The sequence below is a fragment of the Ziziphus jujuba genome, chromosome 4 (genome assembly GCF_031755915.1).
Source record: "Ziziphus jujuba cultivar Dongzao chromosome 4, ASM3175591v1".
Lineage (NCBI taxonomy): Eukaryota > Viridiplantae > Streptophyta > Magnoliopsida > Rosales > Rhamnaceae > Ziziphus > Ziziphus jujuba.
Genome location: NC_083382.1, coordinates 26740421 through 26760000, shown reverse-complemented (window position 1 = coordinate 26760000; position 19580 = coordinate 26740421). Strand labels below are relative to the sequence as shown.

The following is a 19580-nucleotide window of genomic DNA, read 5'->3' as shown; positions in this document are numbered from 1 at the left end:
TGCTTTGACTTGCAAAAAAGCATTAAAACTTGGTTCTGATCAATTTGGTGATGATCTTGGTTGCTTTGAACTTTTCCTGGTGGTTTCAATGTAGAGTATGATTTGAGGACCCATATTCAATTTAAAACTGTATGAGCTTTTATAATTACATTGGTAAAGGAAGGGGAAACAATCAATCCGAAAATCAGAAATAGTGGCAAAAGTCTCTAACCCCTCACTTTCACGAATTTTGTGTTGAAAAATGCAAAGTTTGAAAGTAAAATCAGTCCATATTTAAGACAAAATCTGGTCTAGTTTAAAGTAATTGCAATAACATCTTCTTTAGTTTAAATATGTTTTATTAACTTGATAATGTCTTTTGGCACACACTTTGAACTAATTGAAGTTTGCAGAGCATTATGCTTTGGTTATGTACATCAAGTCTGCAACCTGATAGATGTTTTCACAATGACAGAATGCTCAAGGTAATTAAACGATGTGACATACATGTCCACTTTCTACGTGCTTACATTTATTAGGAAATAACATTTATCGTTATTTGTTGCTATCTTATAGGCCCCAAAGAAAATTCTACAGTTGCAATTTGCAACCAACTTAAAACTCACTAATATACCAAAGTTTCTTTCCAGCTCAAGCATCGAATATTTAGGATTTTTTTTTTCCCCTGAAAATACATATGATTTTCCAAGTTTATTAAATGAATTATATTAAATTCTTTCCAATAGCTTTCTAAACAATACCCCATGCGCCATCCAGCTGAATTTTCCCTATAAGAATCAGTTCCATGTATACAGTATATTGTGAAAATCAGTAAAAATTCTCTGCAAATGCAAGTTATTATAATTTCACATCCTTTTGTAGTAAGATCCGGAAAATATTAATCCAATTATTTTATATAAGGCTTCTCGGGACCGTTCACGTAAAGAAGATTTAAGTTATTAACAAATTTAGAACAGAGATACACATTATTTATGCTAATTAATTCGATATGAGATTTTCGTTATTTGATTAACTGTGAAACAATAAAACAAAGACAGTTTCTACAAATTTCATGCATTTCGGCTACAATCCTCTTGTCCAATGAACAGTTTCTCGGCATTCAAGTCATAGATGAAACGTTGATTTGTCTGCTGGTATGAACCTATCAAGGTCACACCATCAAATGGTATCATTGCCAAGCAAAAGTAATCTTTTCCACCCGAAGTTTCTTTCACATAAAACGCACCCTGAGGCTGCACCACAAGATCTACACCTCTCAAATGGAATGTAAGTTGTGGAAGATTGTTGAAACCTTGTCTTCTTGACCTTTGGTAGCAAAGATTGAAGAACCTTTGAGGGCGAATCCTCGTTAACCCACTTAACCTCGAGAAGTACTTAACCAATTCTCTTTCCAGAATTTCATAAGCAGGTCTTACAATGGCTGAAAAAGCACATCCAGAATCCATTATAGTCCCTCCACGAGGTGGTCTTCTAGCAAAATAGTCAGGTGGGATTCCTAGTCTTGAACGGGCAATGCTAATGCCTAGCAAGCTTACATAATAACCATCATTGAATACACCACTATATTGCTCCAAGTCTGTGCTTAGTAAACCAGGTCTGTTAGGAATATCTGAACCAAACCGGAGGAATGTGTTTTGTCCACGAGGATTAGTCATTGTCTGGAGACAATATGAGAACCTGCCACTGGCTCGGGAGCCTAATTGTCTGACAAGGGAATGAGGCCCCCATCCTAAGCCCAAATAGCCTGCAAAATTGCCTTCCTGACCAAAATCTACTCTGAGTACTTGATCAAAACCGCAACCAAAAACAATGTTAGGAACAACTTCTTTTTGGGATGAATCTGAATAGAAAGTGAAGGTTTCTGATGCAAGAAAGCCAGCAGAGGTGGAGTTGTCTAAGTATCTGCTAATGTAGGAGCAAAAGTTTCCAATGCATCTTCTTGGATAGCAAAGAGGGTGTCTAGCACAAACAAGTTTTCGATAAGAAGAGGATCGGAGAGAAGGGAAAAGAGGTTGTCTCTGTGGAAAGCAATGGTGTCCCGGAGACCTACATGTGTCACACTGTGTCCATATTAAGTCACTGCCAGAATCCATGGCAAGAAAGTAGGAGATGGATGAATTTGGACCTGATGTGAAAGTTCCAATGCCCACTTGGGCCATGTAAACAGAATCTCCTTGATAATCAACTTTTGAACGCAAGGCATTAGAATTGAAATGTTGTTTGGGATATTGCTTAAGATGATGATGAAGTGCACGAGCTTCAGATTGGAGAATGAGTTTTCGAGTTCTTTGTGAAGTGGTGAGGTTTGGTTGATAGAAAGGTGAGTCTGGGGAATCACGGTGAGTGAGGTTGATGGTCAAGCCGTCAGGTTTAGCCATGGTTGTTGTTGTTGTTGTGCTAAAGAAAGAAAAAAATAGGACTGCAATAATAAAAGAAAAAGTTAGGACTGCAATAATACTGGCCATGGCACACCAAAATGTTTGAACAAGGTTGTTTTCTTTACCATTGACGGGTTTAGGTGATTTTTTATAGCACCAGGTTATTATGTGTTTAACTGATGAAGAATTTGACTTAAATGGGAAGGCATTTATTAGATAAATTATGAATTTGGTAATCTTGCTTGCTTGATTCAAACTTTTATGTATGATCTTTTAGTTCATTCAATGAAAATCTTCATCATAATAGTTAAATTGGATTCTAATAATATCATTTTTTTGGCACAATTAAATATTCAGTACTTTTTTCTTTATGTGTAGAATTAAGTTTAAAAATCTTGCAGAAGAAAAAACAAGGAATTTTTCTCATTTCTTTTTTTTTTTTTTTTTTTTTGCTCTTTTTACTTTTTTTTTTTTTAATTAATGCAAGAAGTAAAAAGGTATAGATTAATTTTGGTTCATTAAATGAAAATCTTCGTCATCATAGTCAAATTGAATTCTGATAATATCGTTTTTTTAGCACAATTAAATCTTAAGTACTATTCTTTTTCTTTTTCTTTTTCTTTTTTTCTTTTTTTTTTATATATATATATGTAGAATTAAGTCTAAAAATCTTGCAAAAAAAGAAAAAAGAAAAAGAAAAAGAAAGTAAAATGAAATTTTCTTTTACCTTTTTATTAATATATTCTAATTTAAAGGGATAGCGATTTCAAATAAGTTTGGTCAAATACAAAATCTATAAATATATTTTTGGTGGTTTTTTCGCTTACCAAACTTACAAACACACCTATAATCTGTTGGATTTATTTTTTAAAAAAAATTAATAACAAATAAAAAATATATATATTCATATATATATATATATATATATATATATTTATAATGAATGCTACCTACGAGTATTTCTTTACCTAAGAGTATTTCTTGCTCTTTATTTTAAAAAGTAAAATTTTTAAAATAAAAAGCATTTTGAAGAATTTTAAAAAATAAAAAATAAATTTCTTAATCCAATTCCAATAGTACTCTCTACAAGTAATCTTAATTTTGTATTTCCCTGTAAACAATTATGATTATATGTTCTCTCTCTCTCTCTCTTTTCTCTCTCTTCCCTGCATCAAAGTAATATTTAGAAAAATATTGAAATATGAAATTATAATAGATAAATTCATTAAAGTTGTGCAAAGAAAATTATATAGCAATAAGTTATTTGTTAAAAACTTTATGCCGAATCTGAATTTGACTCTCTATTTGTAGGATCAAGCTTCATTATTTATTATGAAAATAAAATATGATTCTTTAAAGTAAAGAATATAAGACTTTTAAAGAACCTATTGAAAACGTTCATGTAAATTTAGAATCTTTGCTTCATATATTTCTAATTTTCTATTTATTTTATTTTATTTTACTTTTTTATTTTCTGCTTATTATTTTGTTCGGGTGTGCCCATCCTAAACCCATGAGAAGAACCCTACTCAGAGCTTCCTTATTTTCTCAGCAACCCATTCTCTTCTTCCAAGGCCATTTCCTCTTCCCTATAGAAGTGGTGTGGGTCTTCATTAGAAGCACCGAATTCGAACCCGGCTTCAAGTTTCAACTCAAATCCTAGGTGGGTCTTAGTCTGCGCCCAACCTGTATAAGCAGAGGATGTGTATGAACTTTTTCAATTATATTGGTAAAGGAACTGATTATATTAAGGTATAGAGGATGTGTTTCCCACAATTAATATGAAAATCAGAAATAGTGGCAAAAGTTTATTTTGTGTATCAGGAATGCAATTCTCTAATGAAAAATGCTAAGTTTGAAAGTAAAATTAGTCCATCCACATTTTAAGACAAAATCTGGTTCAGTTTGAAGTAATTGCAATCACATCTTCTTGAGTTCAAATATGGTTTATTAACTTTTGTAATGCCTTTTGGCATACACTTTGAACTAATTAAAGTTGCAGAGCTTTATGTTTTGGTTATGTACGACAAGTCAGCAACCTGATACATGTTTTCATAATGACATAACATATATGTCCACTTTCTACATGATTACATTTATTAAAAAATAATTTTTATCCTTATTTGTTGCAATGTTATGAGCGCCAAGGAAAATTCTGTAATTGCAATTTGCAACAAACTGAAAGTTCACTAATATACTAAAGTTTCTTTTCAGCTCTAAGGGTCCTAAATAATTTTTTCTCTTAAAATATACACGGTTTTGCAAGTTTATTAAATAACATGTTACTGAATTCTTTCCAGTAGCTTTCTAAACAATACCCCATGTGCCATCCAGCAGACTTTTCCCATTTAAGAACCAGTTCCATGTATAAATATTTTCTGTACATATCATGCATGTAAAAACCAGCAATTCTCTGCAAATGCAAATTATCATACTTTGACATCATTTTGTAGTAAGATCCGAAAAAGATAAATCCAATTATTATATAAATGTAAGGTTTCTTCATCAATCATCAGGACCCAAATTTTCACGAAAACAAGATTCAAGATATTAAAAAATTTTAACAGCTTGCAAATTTAGAACAGATACACATTAATTTAATACTTATTTTGAGAGATACAAATAGATCTGATTTATGCTAACTAATTCCATATGAAATTTTCATTATGTGATTACCTGTCAAAACAATAAAACAAAGACACAGTTTCAACAAATTTTCATGCATTTCGGCTACAATCCTCCTGTCCAAAGAACAGTTTCTTGGCATTCAAGTCATAGATGAAACGTTGATTTGTCTGCTGGTATGAACCTATCAAGGTCGCACCATCAAATGGTATCATTGCCAAGCAAAAATAATCTTTTCCTTCTATCATATAAAAAGCACCCTGAGGCTGCACCACAAGATCAGCACCTCCCAAATGGAATGTGAGGTTTGGAAGATTGCTGTAACCTTGTCTTCTTGACCTTTTGTAGTAAAGATCGAAGAACTTTTGCGGACGAATCCTTGAAAACCCACCTAACCTTGAGAAGTAATTAACCAGTTCTCGTTCCAGAATTTCATAAGCAGGTGTAACAATGGCTGAAAAAGCACATCCCGAATCGATTAGTGTCCCTCCACGAGGAGGTCTTTTAGCAAAATATTCAGGTGGGATTCGTAGCCTTGAACCAGCAATACTAATGTCTAGCAAACTTACATAATAACCATCACCCAATGCTAATACCCCACTATATTGCTGCAAGTCAGTGCTTTTTAAGCCAGGTCTATATGGAATATCTGAACCAAACCGGAGTGTGTTTTGTCCATCAGGATTAGTCGTTGTCTGTAGACAGTATGAGAACCGGCCTCCGGCTCGGGAGCCTAATTGTTTGACAAGGAAATGAGGTCCCCATCCTAAGCCCAAAATGCCTGCAAAATTGCCTTCCTGACCATAATCACCTCTAAGTGTTTGATCAAAACCGCAACCAAAAACTATATTGGGAACAACTTCTTTACGGGCTGAATCGGAGTCGAAAGTGAAGGTTTCTGATGCAAGAAAGCCAACAGAGGTGGATTCATCTGCATATCTTTTACTGTAGGAGCAAAAGTCTCCAATGCAACTTCTTGGATAGCACAGAGGGTGTCTATTACAAACAAGTTTTCGATAAGAAGAGGATCGCAGAGAAGGGAAAAGAGGTTGTCTCTGTGGAAAACAATGGTGTCCAGGAGACCTACAGGTGTCACATTGTGTCCACATTAAGTCACTGCCAGAATCCATGCTGAGAAAGTAGGAGATGGATGAGTTGGGACGTGATGTGAAAGTTCCAATGCTCACTTGGGCCATGTAAACAGAGTGTCCTTGATAATCAACTTTTGGACGGACCGCATTAGAATTGAAATGTTGTTGACGATGAAGTGCACGAGCTTTGGATTGGAGAATGAGTTTTTGAGTTCTTTGTGAAGTAGTGAGGTTTGGTTGATAGAAAGGTGAGTCTGGGGAATCACGGTGAGTGAGCTTGACGGTCAAGCCGTCAGGTTTGGCAATGGTTGTTGTTGTTGTGGTTGATGGGAAGAAGACTGACAAAGTAGTTAAGAAGGATAAAAGTTGGACTGCAATAATATTGGCCATGGTTCGTCAAAAATGTTTGAACAAGATTGTTTTTTTTTACCTTTGGAAGGTTGAGGTGATTTTTATATCACATGCCTTTATGTGTTTAACTGATGAAGAAATTGACTTAAATGGGAAAGGATTGGCTTGATCAATTATGAATTTGGTAATCTTGCTTGCTTGATTCAAACTTTTATGGGTGATCTTTTGGTCCATTCAATGAAAATCTTCATCATCATAATCACATTGGATTCTAATAACATTTATCTTTTTAGCATTAAGTATTAAGCTTTTTCTTTTTTTCTTTTTTTTTTTTTTCTATGTAGAAAGTTAAAAAAAAACCTTGTAGAGAAGAAAAAAGTAAAACGGATTCTTCTTCTTCGTCTTCGTTTATTGGCTCTTTTTTTACTTATTATTATTATTATTTCTTCAAAAGTAAAAGGAGTAAAATAGTTTTTGGTTCATTTAATGAAAATCTTCCTCATCATAATCAAATTGGATTCTAATAATATTATCTTTTTAGCACAATTAAATATTGAATACTTTTTTTATGTACATTGAAGTTTAAGAATCTTGTAGAGAAAAGGGGAAAAAAAAAAAAGGAATTTTTCCTTTTACTTTTTTTTTTTTTTAAATACATTCTAAATTAAAGGGATGGACGTTTCACCAATATTTCATCAAACACAAAATCTTTATCTATATATAATTTGTTTGAATCAATGTTACCAAGCATTGTATCTTTACTCCATACTAGATATATTCCCATACGATGCACGGCATATACAATTGTCATACATTATTTTGATAATAATTGTAAAAAGGAATTATAATCAAATCATATATAAAGTATCATAAAAATAACATTAAACCAAAACTTTCAATTCAACCTAATTAATCCAAATTTTGAAAAACTTCTTTAAAGACCATATTAGCGGTTGAATTGATAGGTTTTCCATCTTTATCACAAATTAATATCTTCAATTTTTTCCTATTTGTAACTCTGTAGATTGCAACATATCACCGTCCATAACTGAAAACTGGTCTTTTAAGATAAAGTCCGACATGCGAAATAGATTGACCTTGGCTCTTATTAATAGTCATAGCATATGATACAACCAAAATATTTTGTCTTCTTTTAAACTTAAAAGGTAACCTTGGGTCTGATAGAGTTAAAGTCATTCTTGGAATAAAAACTTTAAATCCAACATTGTTTCCCGAAATAACTTTTCCTTCGAGAACATGATTACCAAGCCTTGTAATGATCAATCTAGTCCCATTGTACAACCCCAAAGAATGATCAGCATTTCTTAACAGCATAATAGGGACACCAACTTTTAATTTCAACTGATGATTAGGCACCCCAGAGCATTTTATAGCATTAAAAAATTTAGGTATATGAAGATCTTCTATAGGATCAATGTTCGAATCAGATCTACAAGTTGCATCAGAACTTAAATATGTATTTTTCTCAGTTCGATTAAGGGAACTCATGTAGTCATTTATGGATTCAACAATGTCAAGAGTCGAAGCAAGTATGGCTCTTTCTCGTAAATATGATGGGTCATTAATATTCTCTGAGAAAGAAGGATACGTGCTATTTACAATAGATGCAACTGAATCTTCTGTATCCTTTATCAGTTAGCTATATCAATCATTGTATGACCATCATTCGGACCGCCAATTATTCCATCTCCAATACTTGATATCCATTCTGAAAAAGCCTTCAGTTCATCCTTATCAATGTCTGAGTCAATACTTTGAAGTCTCATTTTTTGGTCAAGTTTAAAACTTTACAATAGTTCCCCAAACATGATGAGTATAAAGTTGCGAGAACAATATCTTGTCTACTTCCTTTTGGGATAACCGGCAAAATTTATTTGAAATCTCCTCCAAACACGACAGTTTTAATTCCAAAAAGATTGCTCCAAACTTAGTAGATTGCTAAATCTTAAAATATCTCTCATAGTCTTGTTTTAACGCTTCAAAACAGTATCTATTCATCATAGGTTTAAATTTTTAAATCTTAAACAAAAGAATGGATACATAATATTATTATATTATTATATTATTATATATATATAATATTCTATTGTATAATCTATATAATAATAATAATAAGTACAATTATAATAATAATATATTTTATATAGTATATTATATACACATGCATGATATTATATATAATATTATATTGTATAATATAAAAACATAATAATAATAATAATAATATAAATAACATGTAATGAAAATTAAAAAAAAAAAAAAATCTGCTCATCTATAAACATCATTTCAATGCTACTAATTTCTGTTTTGTTGTCAAAACATGAGACCTTCCAAAATCTTAGGACACAAACTTTGAATGTCTACTACGTTTTGTTAGCATTGATGTAGTTGATAAAATCGATCTGCCTAGACATATTCTCCAAAATAAAAAAATAAAAAAAAATTATTGGTGATAAATATATTTGGATTTATTTTTTTCAATGTATATTATAAACGTTTGTTAAGAATTAAAAATTTTATATCTATATATAATACTCTTCAATCATGAAATTTAAATTCAAATATTAGATGTCAAAGTGTATATTAGTAGACCTTATAAAAATATATATTATGCTATAATTAGAATTCATTTATCCTCAAATAAAATAATTAAAATTTAAAAAGTTTTAGGGTTAATTAAATAGATCAACATTATCCTTATTAGTAGTTAATTTTCTTGTTTGTGTTTTTATTTTTATTTTTTTTGTTTTTAGAAAATTTTCTATTCTAATAGGGAGCAAAAATAAGAAGAGGAAAGAAACAATTATTATTATTATTTTTTGTTTTCCTAGTAGATTATTATTGTCCTTTTTTCCTTATTGACCATTAACAATTTTTTCTTTCTTCTTTGAAACCCCCACGTTTCTCTGCATAGTTGACCAAAATTTATTATTATTATTTTTTTCCAGTAGAGAATCATTGCCCTTTTTTCTTTATTAACCATTAACAATTTTTTTTTTTTGTTACTTTCTTTTTCCAGCATAGTTGAACAATTTTTTTTTTTTTCAGTAAAGAATCGTTGCCCTTTTTTCCTTATTAACCATTATGATTCTTATAGTATATATGTATACTAATTAGGCCATAAATATATATTTGGTAAATAAGATAAAATAAAATAATTTATGTATTTTCAATTAATTTTAAAATTATAACCATACGTAATTTTATCAATTGTTTGATAGTCATGAATATTTATATGAAAAATTAATTTTATATATCTATATCTATATATATATATATATCTGGTTACATTCATAACAGGTAAGATAATGAATAATAAGTAATAAGTAATAATAAATAGAATCTATATAGTGTATAAAATCTATATAAAACAGTTATTTCATCTTCTTCATATGCTTCTTGATTAATATAGAAGTTTAATTGATTTTGATTCTTCTATAACATTCTAATAAGGAAAAAAATAAAAAAGTAAAAAAAAAAAAACAAAAACAAAAAAAGCAACTATTATATAGTTGGAGAAATTTATGTATCAATAAATTTATGTGACAAATAATAGTTACAAATCAAATAATCATGGAAATATATTATTTTGTTGGTAAATTGATATTTATTCTTAAGTAAAATAATTAATATTTAACTAGTTTTAAGTTTAATTAAATAAGTCAATACTTTCTTTATTAGTAGTTACTTTTATTGATTTTGTTTTTATTTTTATTTTTTATGTTTTTAGAAAATTTTCTATTTTAACAGGGAACAAAAATGAAAAAATAAAAAGAAACAATTATTATTATTATTTTTGTTTTTTTTAATTCTAATAGAGAATGTTACCTTTTTTTCCTTATTAACCATTAACAATTTTTTTTTTTCTTTTTTCTTGCTTCTTTGAAACCCCCAGGATTTTCTACTCCCTTTTTTCGACATAGTTGACCAAAATTTATTCTTGCATTCTCTACGTCAAAATATGCACAATATCCTGCAGAAAGGACAATTTACTAAGGCTAATTATAAAGAGACAGGATATAGAACATTATAATCACCACACTGGAAATAAATAACTGGGCTAGAAAAGACATCTCGCACGAGTACCTGATGCGATATGAGCCTGCTATTAAAGGATCAATAGGCAATTGCCACACTTCAATCATTCGGAAATTGAAACAATTATTCTAAATTATTAGGTGTATATATATATATATATATATATATAGATAGATAATCAAACAATGAGTTATAAAATTTAATAAAAATAAATCAAAAACATTTTAAAATATATATAAAAGGAAAGATCCTTTAAATTAAAATATATATGTATATTAGATAATAAAAGAGATATAAAGGATGTTATTATTTCATTTAAATCGAATTTTTTATATAATCCAATTAGATATAAAGATTTAATATAAAAAAATTAATTATTTACAAAAAATCAAAAAATATTTTTTAATTTTAATTTTAAATATAAAAAATATTATATAAATACATTTAAATTTGAATTAAATTACTTAATAAACATGTGTCCATGTGTATCATTTTGGGACAGATAATGGCTTATAAATCATTACTAATTACATATCATAGTTCTAATTTAATATCTGATTTTTTTTTTTTTTGGCATTTCTATCTGATTTCATATCATATATTTCAAACATTAAAAATCAATGAGGTTGATGAAGGAAACTATCATATTTTAGTTAATTATTTTAGTTTGAGCACTATATATATATATATATATATATATAAAAGCATATTTCATAAAGAGACTGCTAACGTTCATAAAGAACATGAAAATCTGTACATTGAAATACATAACTTCTTGGATAGTTTTTTTTGGCTAAAAAACTTCTTGGATAGTTACTTCTTAGAATTCATCGGTCCATGAGAAAGCGGACATGTTCAATCTGTACCAAATCTGATTTCACATATTCTTTTTAATTCATTTTTGTTTTGTCTTGCTTTTCATTGTATGATCAAAAATTTTTGCTGACTCTCTCACTTGTATATATTATACAATCTTTGTAAAATTTGGAATAAAAAATTTGATTTTAATTTTTGAAAATTTCAATAATATGTGGGAATGAAGATTTTATTTTTGGTGATGGAATAAAACTTGGTATGAGAAATTTTTGTTACTTTTTGAATTTTTTAAAGATTAGGTAAAATAAAAAAAATATATAATAAAAGACATTTTTATTATTAAAGATATTTCATACAAAAACTCTATACACTAAAACATATTCATATATAGATATGCAATAAATAAAATTTTATTATAAAATAATAAGATTAATCTATGGTAATTACTAATGAAATTGATCTCTTTATCAAAAATTTAAAATGGATAATGCATTTTTTTCAATATTTTCCAAAAATAACTCAAAATGTACTTATATATATATATACACACACACACACATACACACATGATAAGATTTAATTAACATGGAGCAATATAAAAGCAATTTTATATAAAAAGTAGATATTTAAAAGTATACCTAAATATTTACAATGTAATGAAAATTGTACAATACTAATGACCATTAGTTTGATTTGTGATTATGATTGAGTTGATTTTTTTTTTTTTGTCATATTCAATTTTGAAATTTAATTGCTATTCCAGGTTGATTTTAATTTATTAAAGGGAATGATAATATTATTAAATAATTATTCTACTATTTAATTATTTTTTATAATTATATTATTATATTTTTAAATATAAAAAAATGGATAAATTCGATCTGGAATGATAACAATTAAATTTAAGTTGAAAAATTAATAAATTTCTACAATTTTAATATTCACTATTCAATATTAAATTATTTAAAATCTAATATTTAATATAAAATAAAATTGAAGATTTTTTAGGAATATGTTAAGGCATGATTTTTATTAATCATAAATATACATATTTGTATAGGATTTGATTAATATTTACAACATAAAATATTCTATATATGACATAAATAATTGTAAATAGAAAAAATGAGTTATAAAATTTAATGAAAATAGTTATTTCATCAAAAACATTTTAAAATCTATATAAAAAGAAAGATCCCTAATATTAATATATATATATATATATATATATATATATTAGATAATGAAAGAGATATAGAGGATACTATCATTTCATTTAAATCGAATTTTTTTATCTAAACAAATTAAATATAATGATTTAACATAGAAAAATTATTTATTTACAAAGAATTAAAAAATATATTTGAATTTTAATTTTAATTCTATATATGGAAAATATTATATAAATATATTTAAATTTAAATTAAATTATATAAATACATTTGAATTTGAATTTTATAGATGGAAAAAAATAAATGGGTAAACATTTTTAATTAAATTTCATAAATAATTTACCTTATAAGATAAAAATATATTTATAGGATAAGTAATAATAATAATAATAATAATAATAATAATAATTAAATTACATTATCAGTATTTAATTTATAGAAACTAATTATTTGCAAAGAATAAAAAAATAAATTGGAATTTGAATTATATAGATGAAAAATATTATTTAAATATATTTGAATTTAGATTAAATTATATAAATGTATTTGAATTTAAATTTAAATTTCACAGATGAAAAATTAAATAAAAAAATTTCATAGATGGAAAAAATTATCTAAGTAATTTTTGAATTTGAATTCTATAATTGAATAGTATTATATATAGAAGTCAAATTTATAGTTCTTAATAACTTTTTATAGTATAAATTAAGAAAAAAAAAAGAATTCAAATATACTTATTAACAATAAAAATTTTAAATTATAATTAATTATTATAGACTATATTTAACATTATTTATTATGATTACATCATCTATTATAGTTATATGTATCATGTATTACACGGGGCTAATTGTAAATTAAAGGTCAAAGAATTTTACTTGAGCATGGTCAAACAGATTACAATCCAAACAAAGCCTACAAGTAAATTCATAATTTGTTTGATTTATGAAAAAAAAAGAAAAAAGAAAAAAAGGATTTGTTCTCTGAATTACATAAGTTTTGAGACTTCCGTTTTTTTATTTTTATTTTTTTAATTCTTTGGCACCTGGCATATCTTTAGAAAGAATGTACAACCATATTGTGGCTGTACTTGTACTTTTATGCATAAATGGTAAAGCCTACAAGTACAAATTATGGAGAGAATGTACATCAAAAAGCCTATAAGTTATGGATGTACTTGTAGAGCGTACAAATATATCCATAATTTGTTTGATTTATAAAATGAAAAAATAGATAATTGACGTGTTTTTCCTTTGAATTGCATATGTTTTGACATTTTATTCTCTTCTTTTTTTTTTTTTTTTGGACATTTGATCCTTGAATTGGCTTATCCTTAAAATAAATAAATAAATAAGGGATTAAAGTGCAAAATTTTGTGTAGTTTTAAAACTAAAGTACCAAATCTTGTGTAGTTCAGGAACATATGCACCAATTAATGATTTAATACTACTTTCATAATAAATATTTTTTTTCTTTTTAAATTTCATAAGCTTTTTTTTTGTTTTTTTTAATATCATAAGCTAAAATATATATTTATTATGCAATTATTGGTGCATTATTGGAATGGAATAATAGTAGTGCATTTTTAGGTTTTGTTAGTTTTGAAAACTTATATTAACTTTTAAATTGGCTATACTATTTTCAAATTGTGGCTCTACCAGATTATTATAGAGTAGTAATTTATTAGGAATGTGGAAACATGTTAACGTATCAAAGTGCTAAGAGTAACATGTCAATTAATGATTAAATACTAAAATATTAATTGGGCAAATAGCACTCATAGCACTTGTCACATTACTAGATAACCAACATAAGATGGAAATTATATTTCCAATAGATCAAAACTTTATATATGTATAGAAATATTATCCTAAGCGATACGATTTTCTTAAAATGTTGCAAGATATTGAAATATAGCTTACAATTCTCAGCAACACACCCAGGATATTATAGGCTCTATCACCCGCAAGAAGTAGGACCATGTATATAATATATTTTTTCTTCCATCTAGGAAAATTTGTTCAAGATCGTCCAAGACAACATCACATATGTTGCACGATAGTATAATGTATCGTAATATGTTGCATGACATTGTCCTAGACCATCTGAACATGTTCTTTTCAAGGGATTAGCCTCATTCTCGTAGGTGATAGAGCTTAGGATCACCTACAAGAATCCTTTTAAGATTATTTTGTTTTCTTCTTTAAATACTATTGTCTTATTAAAGTTTGTGCATTTTTATTTTATTTTATTTTTCCTTCAAACTACATTGAATTTTACAGAGATTAAAAGCAGTTTGATTTCTTTTAATCAATAGTTATCAGATAAAAAAAATGATAGAATATTCGAAGACAAATTATCCAGCTGAAGTGTCATGGGTAGTACTACAAGCATTTCTTTTTCTTCTTCTTCTTCTTCTTCTTTTTTTTTTTTTGTTTTTTTTGTTTTTTTGTTGTTGTTGTTTTTCTAAGGTACCAAAGTCAAGCACTTAATATTCAAAGATAACACATTATATGCCACTCCACTCAAAACTAATGAATATCATGTTATTAGACCAATCTTTGAAAATAAAAATAGAAATAACTTTCATTGTGGGGTGGGGGGGTGGGGTGGGAAGACAACCACCAAAAAAGAAAAAATGGTAATTGGTTTATATACTTCTTGAACTACACAAAATTTGATACTTTATCTCCTAAAACTACACAAGATTTGACACTTTACTTCACGAATTTTTTATTTGAAAGGGTGAAAAGATCATGTTGACTCTTTATTATTTCTCTTTGTTTCCATACATGACATGCACATGATCAAAACCGTCGGGGAATTGATGGAAATAAGTTTAAGGTTCATTCTCACCAAATACATGCTGCTTTAGAAATTAAACTGTCAAAAAAAAAAAAAAAGTTGAGGACTAAAGTGCTAAAATAGATGTAATTCAGGGGGAAAATGCACCAATTACCCTACAAAATATATTTGTATTCAATGTTCCAAAGCATTGTATCTTTACTTTATATATTTCTAATTGAAAATTTTTCATTTAAATCCTTTCAATTTTACTTTAATTATAATTAAATCTTATACTTTGAAAAAATCATCATTTAAACTGCACTATCAATTTATATTTGTTAATTACAACAGTTAAAAATCATAATTATTTTACAATATTATTCAATCATAAAATGTTAATTGTTCATTATTTGTTGCTATCTAATAAGCCCCATTGAAAATTCTATAATCGCAAATTGCAACAAACAGAAAATTCACTAATATACCAAAGTTTCTATCCAGCTCTAGGGGTCAGATATTAAGGCATTTTTCTTTTTCATCTTGAAAATATATATATGATTTTTCACTTTTATCGAATGAATTATACCGAATTATTTCCCTTACCTTTCACAACAATATACCCCATGTGCCTTCTCGATGACTTTCCCTTCCCAATAAGCATCAGTTCCACCATATTACACACACACACACACACATATATATATATATATATATATATTGTACGTAGCCGCAACATATTATGTGAAAATCAGCACAAGATCAAAAAAAGATTGATTTAGATCCTAATTTTCACGTAAAGAAGATTCAAGTTATTAACAAATTTTAACGGCCTGCAATTTTAGAATAGATACACATTAATTCAACACTTATATTGAGAGACAGGAGAATCTGATTTATGTTATATGAAATTTTCCATTATTTGATTAATTGCGAAACAATAAAACAAAGGACACTTTCTACAAATTTTTTCATGCATTTCGAAGGCAATCCTCCCGTCCAAAGAACAATTTCTTGGTATTCAAGTCATAAATGAAACGTTGATTTGTCTGCTGGTATGCACCTATCAAGGTCGCACCATCAAAAGGCGTCATTGCCAAGCAAAAATATTCTCTTGCACCTGCAGCTTCTTTCACATAAAATGCACCTTGAGGCTGCACCACAAGATCGGCACCTCTGAAATGGAATGTAAGGCTTGGAAGATTGGTGTAACCTCGTCTTTCTATCCTTTCGTAGCATAATTTAAAGAACCTTGGTGGACGAATCCTCGTTAACGTAGGAAACCTCAAGAAGTACCTAATCAGTTCTCGTTCAAGAATATCATAAGCAGGCCGAATAAGGGATGAAAAAGCACTTCCTGAATCCATTACAGTCCCTCCACCAGAAGGTTTTCTCGCAAAGTGGTCTGGTGGGATTCTTAGCCTTGCACCAGCAATGCTAATGTCTAGCAAACTTACATAAAAACCACTTAACTGACCACCATATTGCAGCAAGTCAGTGCTTTGTAAACCAGGTCTGTTTGGAATATCTGAACCAAACCGGAGTAATGTGTTTCGTCCGCCAGGATTAGTCATCGTTTGTAGACAATATGAGAACCTGCCACCAGCTCGTGAGCCTAATTGTGTGACAAGCGAATGTGGCCCCCATCCTAAGCCCAAAATGCCTGCATAATTGCCTTCCTGACCAAAATCTACACTGAGTACTTGATCAAAACCGCAACCAAAAACGATATTAGGAACAACTTCTTTTCGGGACGAATCTGAATCGAAAGTGAAGGTTTCTGATGAAAGAAAGCCAGTAGAGGTGGAGTTGTCTGCGAATCTGCTGATGTAGGAGCAAAAGTTTCCAATGCAACTTCTTGGATAGCAAAGAGGGTGTCTATTGCAAACAAGTTTTCGATAAGAAGACGATCGCAATGAAGGGAAAAGGGGTTGTCTCTGTGGAAAGCAATGGTGTCCCGGAGACCTACAATTGTCACACTGTGTCCATATTAGGTCAATGCTAGAATCCATGCCGAGAAAGTAATAGATGGGACCTGATGTGAAAGTCCCAATGCCCACTTGGGCCATGTACACAGATGGTCCCTGATAATCAACTTTTGGACGCAAGGCATTAGAACTGAAATGTTGTTTGGGATATTGCAGAGGATGATGATAACGAAGTGCACGAGCTTCGGATTGGAGAATGAGTTTTCGAGTTCTTTGTGAAGTGGTGAGGTTTGGTTGGTAGAAGGGTGAGTCTGGGGAATCACGGTGAATGAGCTTGATGGTCAAGCCGTTAGACTTAGCAATGGTTGTTGCTGTGCTTGATGGGAAGGAGATTGACAGAGTAGTTAAGAAAGATAATAGTAGGACTGCATTAGTATTGGCCATGGCACATCAAAAATGTTTGAACAAGTTTGTTTTTACATTTGAAGGGGTTGGGGTGATTTTTATAGCAACAAGTTGCATATAGCTAATGAAGGAATTGACTTCAATGGGAAGGCATTTATTAGGTAAGTTATGAATTTAGTACTCTGCTTGCTTGATTCAAACTTTTATGGATGATCTTTTAATTCATTCAATGAAAATCTTCATCATAATAATTAAATTGGATTCTAATAATATCATCATTTTAGCACAATTAAATATTACGTACCTTTTTTTTTATTGTAGAACTAAGTTTAAAAATCTTTGTAGAGGAAAAAAAAATGAAAAAGAATGTTTCTTTTTCTTTCTTTTTTTTCCCTTTTTTTTTTTTTTTTTGGTTCCTTTACATTTTTTTTATTTTTTCTGCAATAAGTAGAAGGTGTAAAATAGTTTTGGTTCATTCAATGAAAATCTACAGCACAATAATTAAATTGGATTCTAATAATATCATCATTTTAGCACAATTAAATATTAAGTACCTTTTTTTTTTTTATTGTAGAACTAAGCTTAAAAATCTTTGTAGAGAAAAAAACATGAAAAAGAATGTTTCTTTTTTTTTTTTTTTTTTTTTGCTCCTTTACTTTTTTTAATTTCTGCAATAAGTAAAAGGAGTAAAATAGGTTAGGTTTATTCAATGAAAATCTTCATCATCATAATCAAGTAGGATTCTAATAATATTATCTTTTTTTAGCATAATAAAATATTAAAAAAAGTGTATTTAATTTAGAATTTAATGAATTTAAAATGAGTTATAGATTTTAAAGGATTTGATGGATTGTTATACAATTTCTTAGACCTCATAAGAAATTTATAAGAATCCAACGAAATTTTTGAACTGAATTGGTTAGATTTCATATTGATAATTTTTTTTCACAATTTTACTTTTAAAATCCTTTCAGATTTATTAAAATCCATCATTTTTTAAAATCTTTTAAAATTAATGATTTTTTAAATATCTATAGCTTTTAAAATAATTTTACAAAATCCTAATTGAATACATCTAAATTTTAATGGATTTTTATAGAATCCATTAAAATTTAAATTAAATATCATAAAATTTATATGAACTCCTTTAAAATCTAAATCAAATATCTGTAAACTTCTAAAAAATTTTAAAATCCTTCAAATTTTAAATTGAATACATCCTAAGTATTTTTTTATATGTATAATTAAGTTTAAAAAGTCTTGTAGAAAATAAAAAAAGTAAAACAATTTTTTTCATTTAATATTTTTATTCTAAACTAAAGGGAAGAGAATTTTACATTAACTTGGTCAAATACAATATTCTTAGCCATTTTACATCCAGATAAAGCCTACAAATACGTCTATTATTTGTTTGATTTACAAAAAGAATTATTTATAATCAATGTTAAGCTCGTTTTCTTTTTTTTTATTTTTTATGCAGCATTAAGTTTAAAATTCTTTGTAGAGAAAAATAAAAATTAAAAAAAGGTAAAAGGATTTTATTTCTTGCCCCTTTTACTTTTTGTTTTTTTTAATTTCTGCAATAAGTAAATGGAGTATAATAGTTTTGGTTCATTCAGTGAAAATCTTCATCATCATAATCAAATTGAATTCTAATAATATTATCTTTCTTAGCACAACCAAATATTAAGTACTTTATTGTATGTAGAATTAAGTTTAAAAATCTTGTAGGGAAAAAAAAAAAAAAAGTAAAACGAATTTGTTTCCTTTAGGTGTTTTCATTCTAAATTTAAGAGAATGGATTTTTACGTAAACTTGATCAAATACACTATTCCCAGTGATTTTATGTCCAAACAGAGCCTATAAATACGTCTATAATTTGTGTGACTAATGAAAAAATTTATTTATAATCATTGTTAAGTACTTTTTCTTTTTCTTTTTTTTTTATGTAGAATTTAGTTTTAAAATCTT

The 19580-nt window shown here is 28.1% G+C and overlaps 3 protein-coding genes across 3 annotated transcripts; all 3 read right to left on the bottom strand.

Annotated features, from left to right (window-relative positions):
• Positions 1 to 959: 959 nt before the first annotated feature.
• LOC107416631 (aspartic proteinase CDR1) lies at positions 960 to 2481 on the bottom strand. The gene has a single exon (XM_016025150.4). It carries the CDS (start codon positions 2463 to 2465, stop codon positions 1050 to 1052), a length of 1416 nt encoding a protein of 471 aa, XP_015880636.4. The 5' UTR covers positions 2466 to 2481; the 3' UTR covers positions 960 to 1049.
• A 2409-nt stretch (positions 2482 to 4890) lies between these two features.
• On the bottom strand, positions 4891 to 6509 carry LOC107416630 (aspartic proteinase CDR1-like). Its single transcript, XM_016025148.3, has one exon. The coding sequence runs from the start codon at positions 6482 to 6484 to the stop codon at positions 5096 to 5098; it is 1389 nt and encodes a 462-aa protein (XP_015880634.3). The 5' UTR covers positions 6485 to 6509; the 3' UTR covers positions 4891 to 5095.
• A 9738-nt stretch (positions 6510 to 16247) lies between these two features.
• LOC112491382 (aspartic proteinase CDR1) lies at positions 16248 to 17648 on the bottom strand. The gene has a single exon (XM_025072951.3). The coding sequence runs from the start codon at positions 17646 to 17648 to the stop codon at positions 16248 to 16250; it is 1401 nt and encodes a 466-aa protein (XP_024928719.3).
• Between the last annotated feature and the right edge of the window lie 1932 nt (positions 17649 to 19580).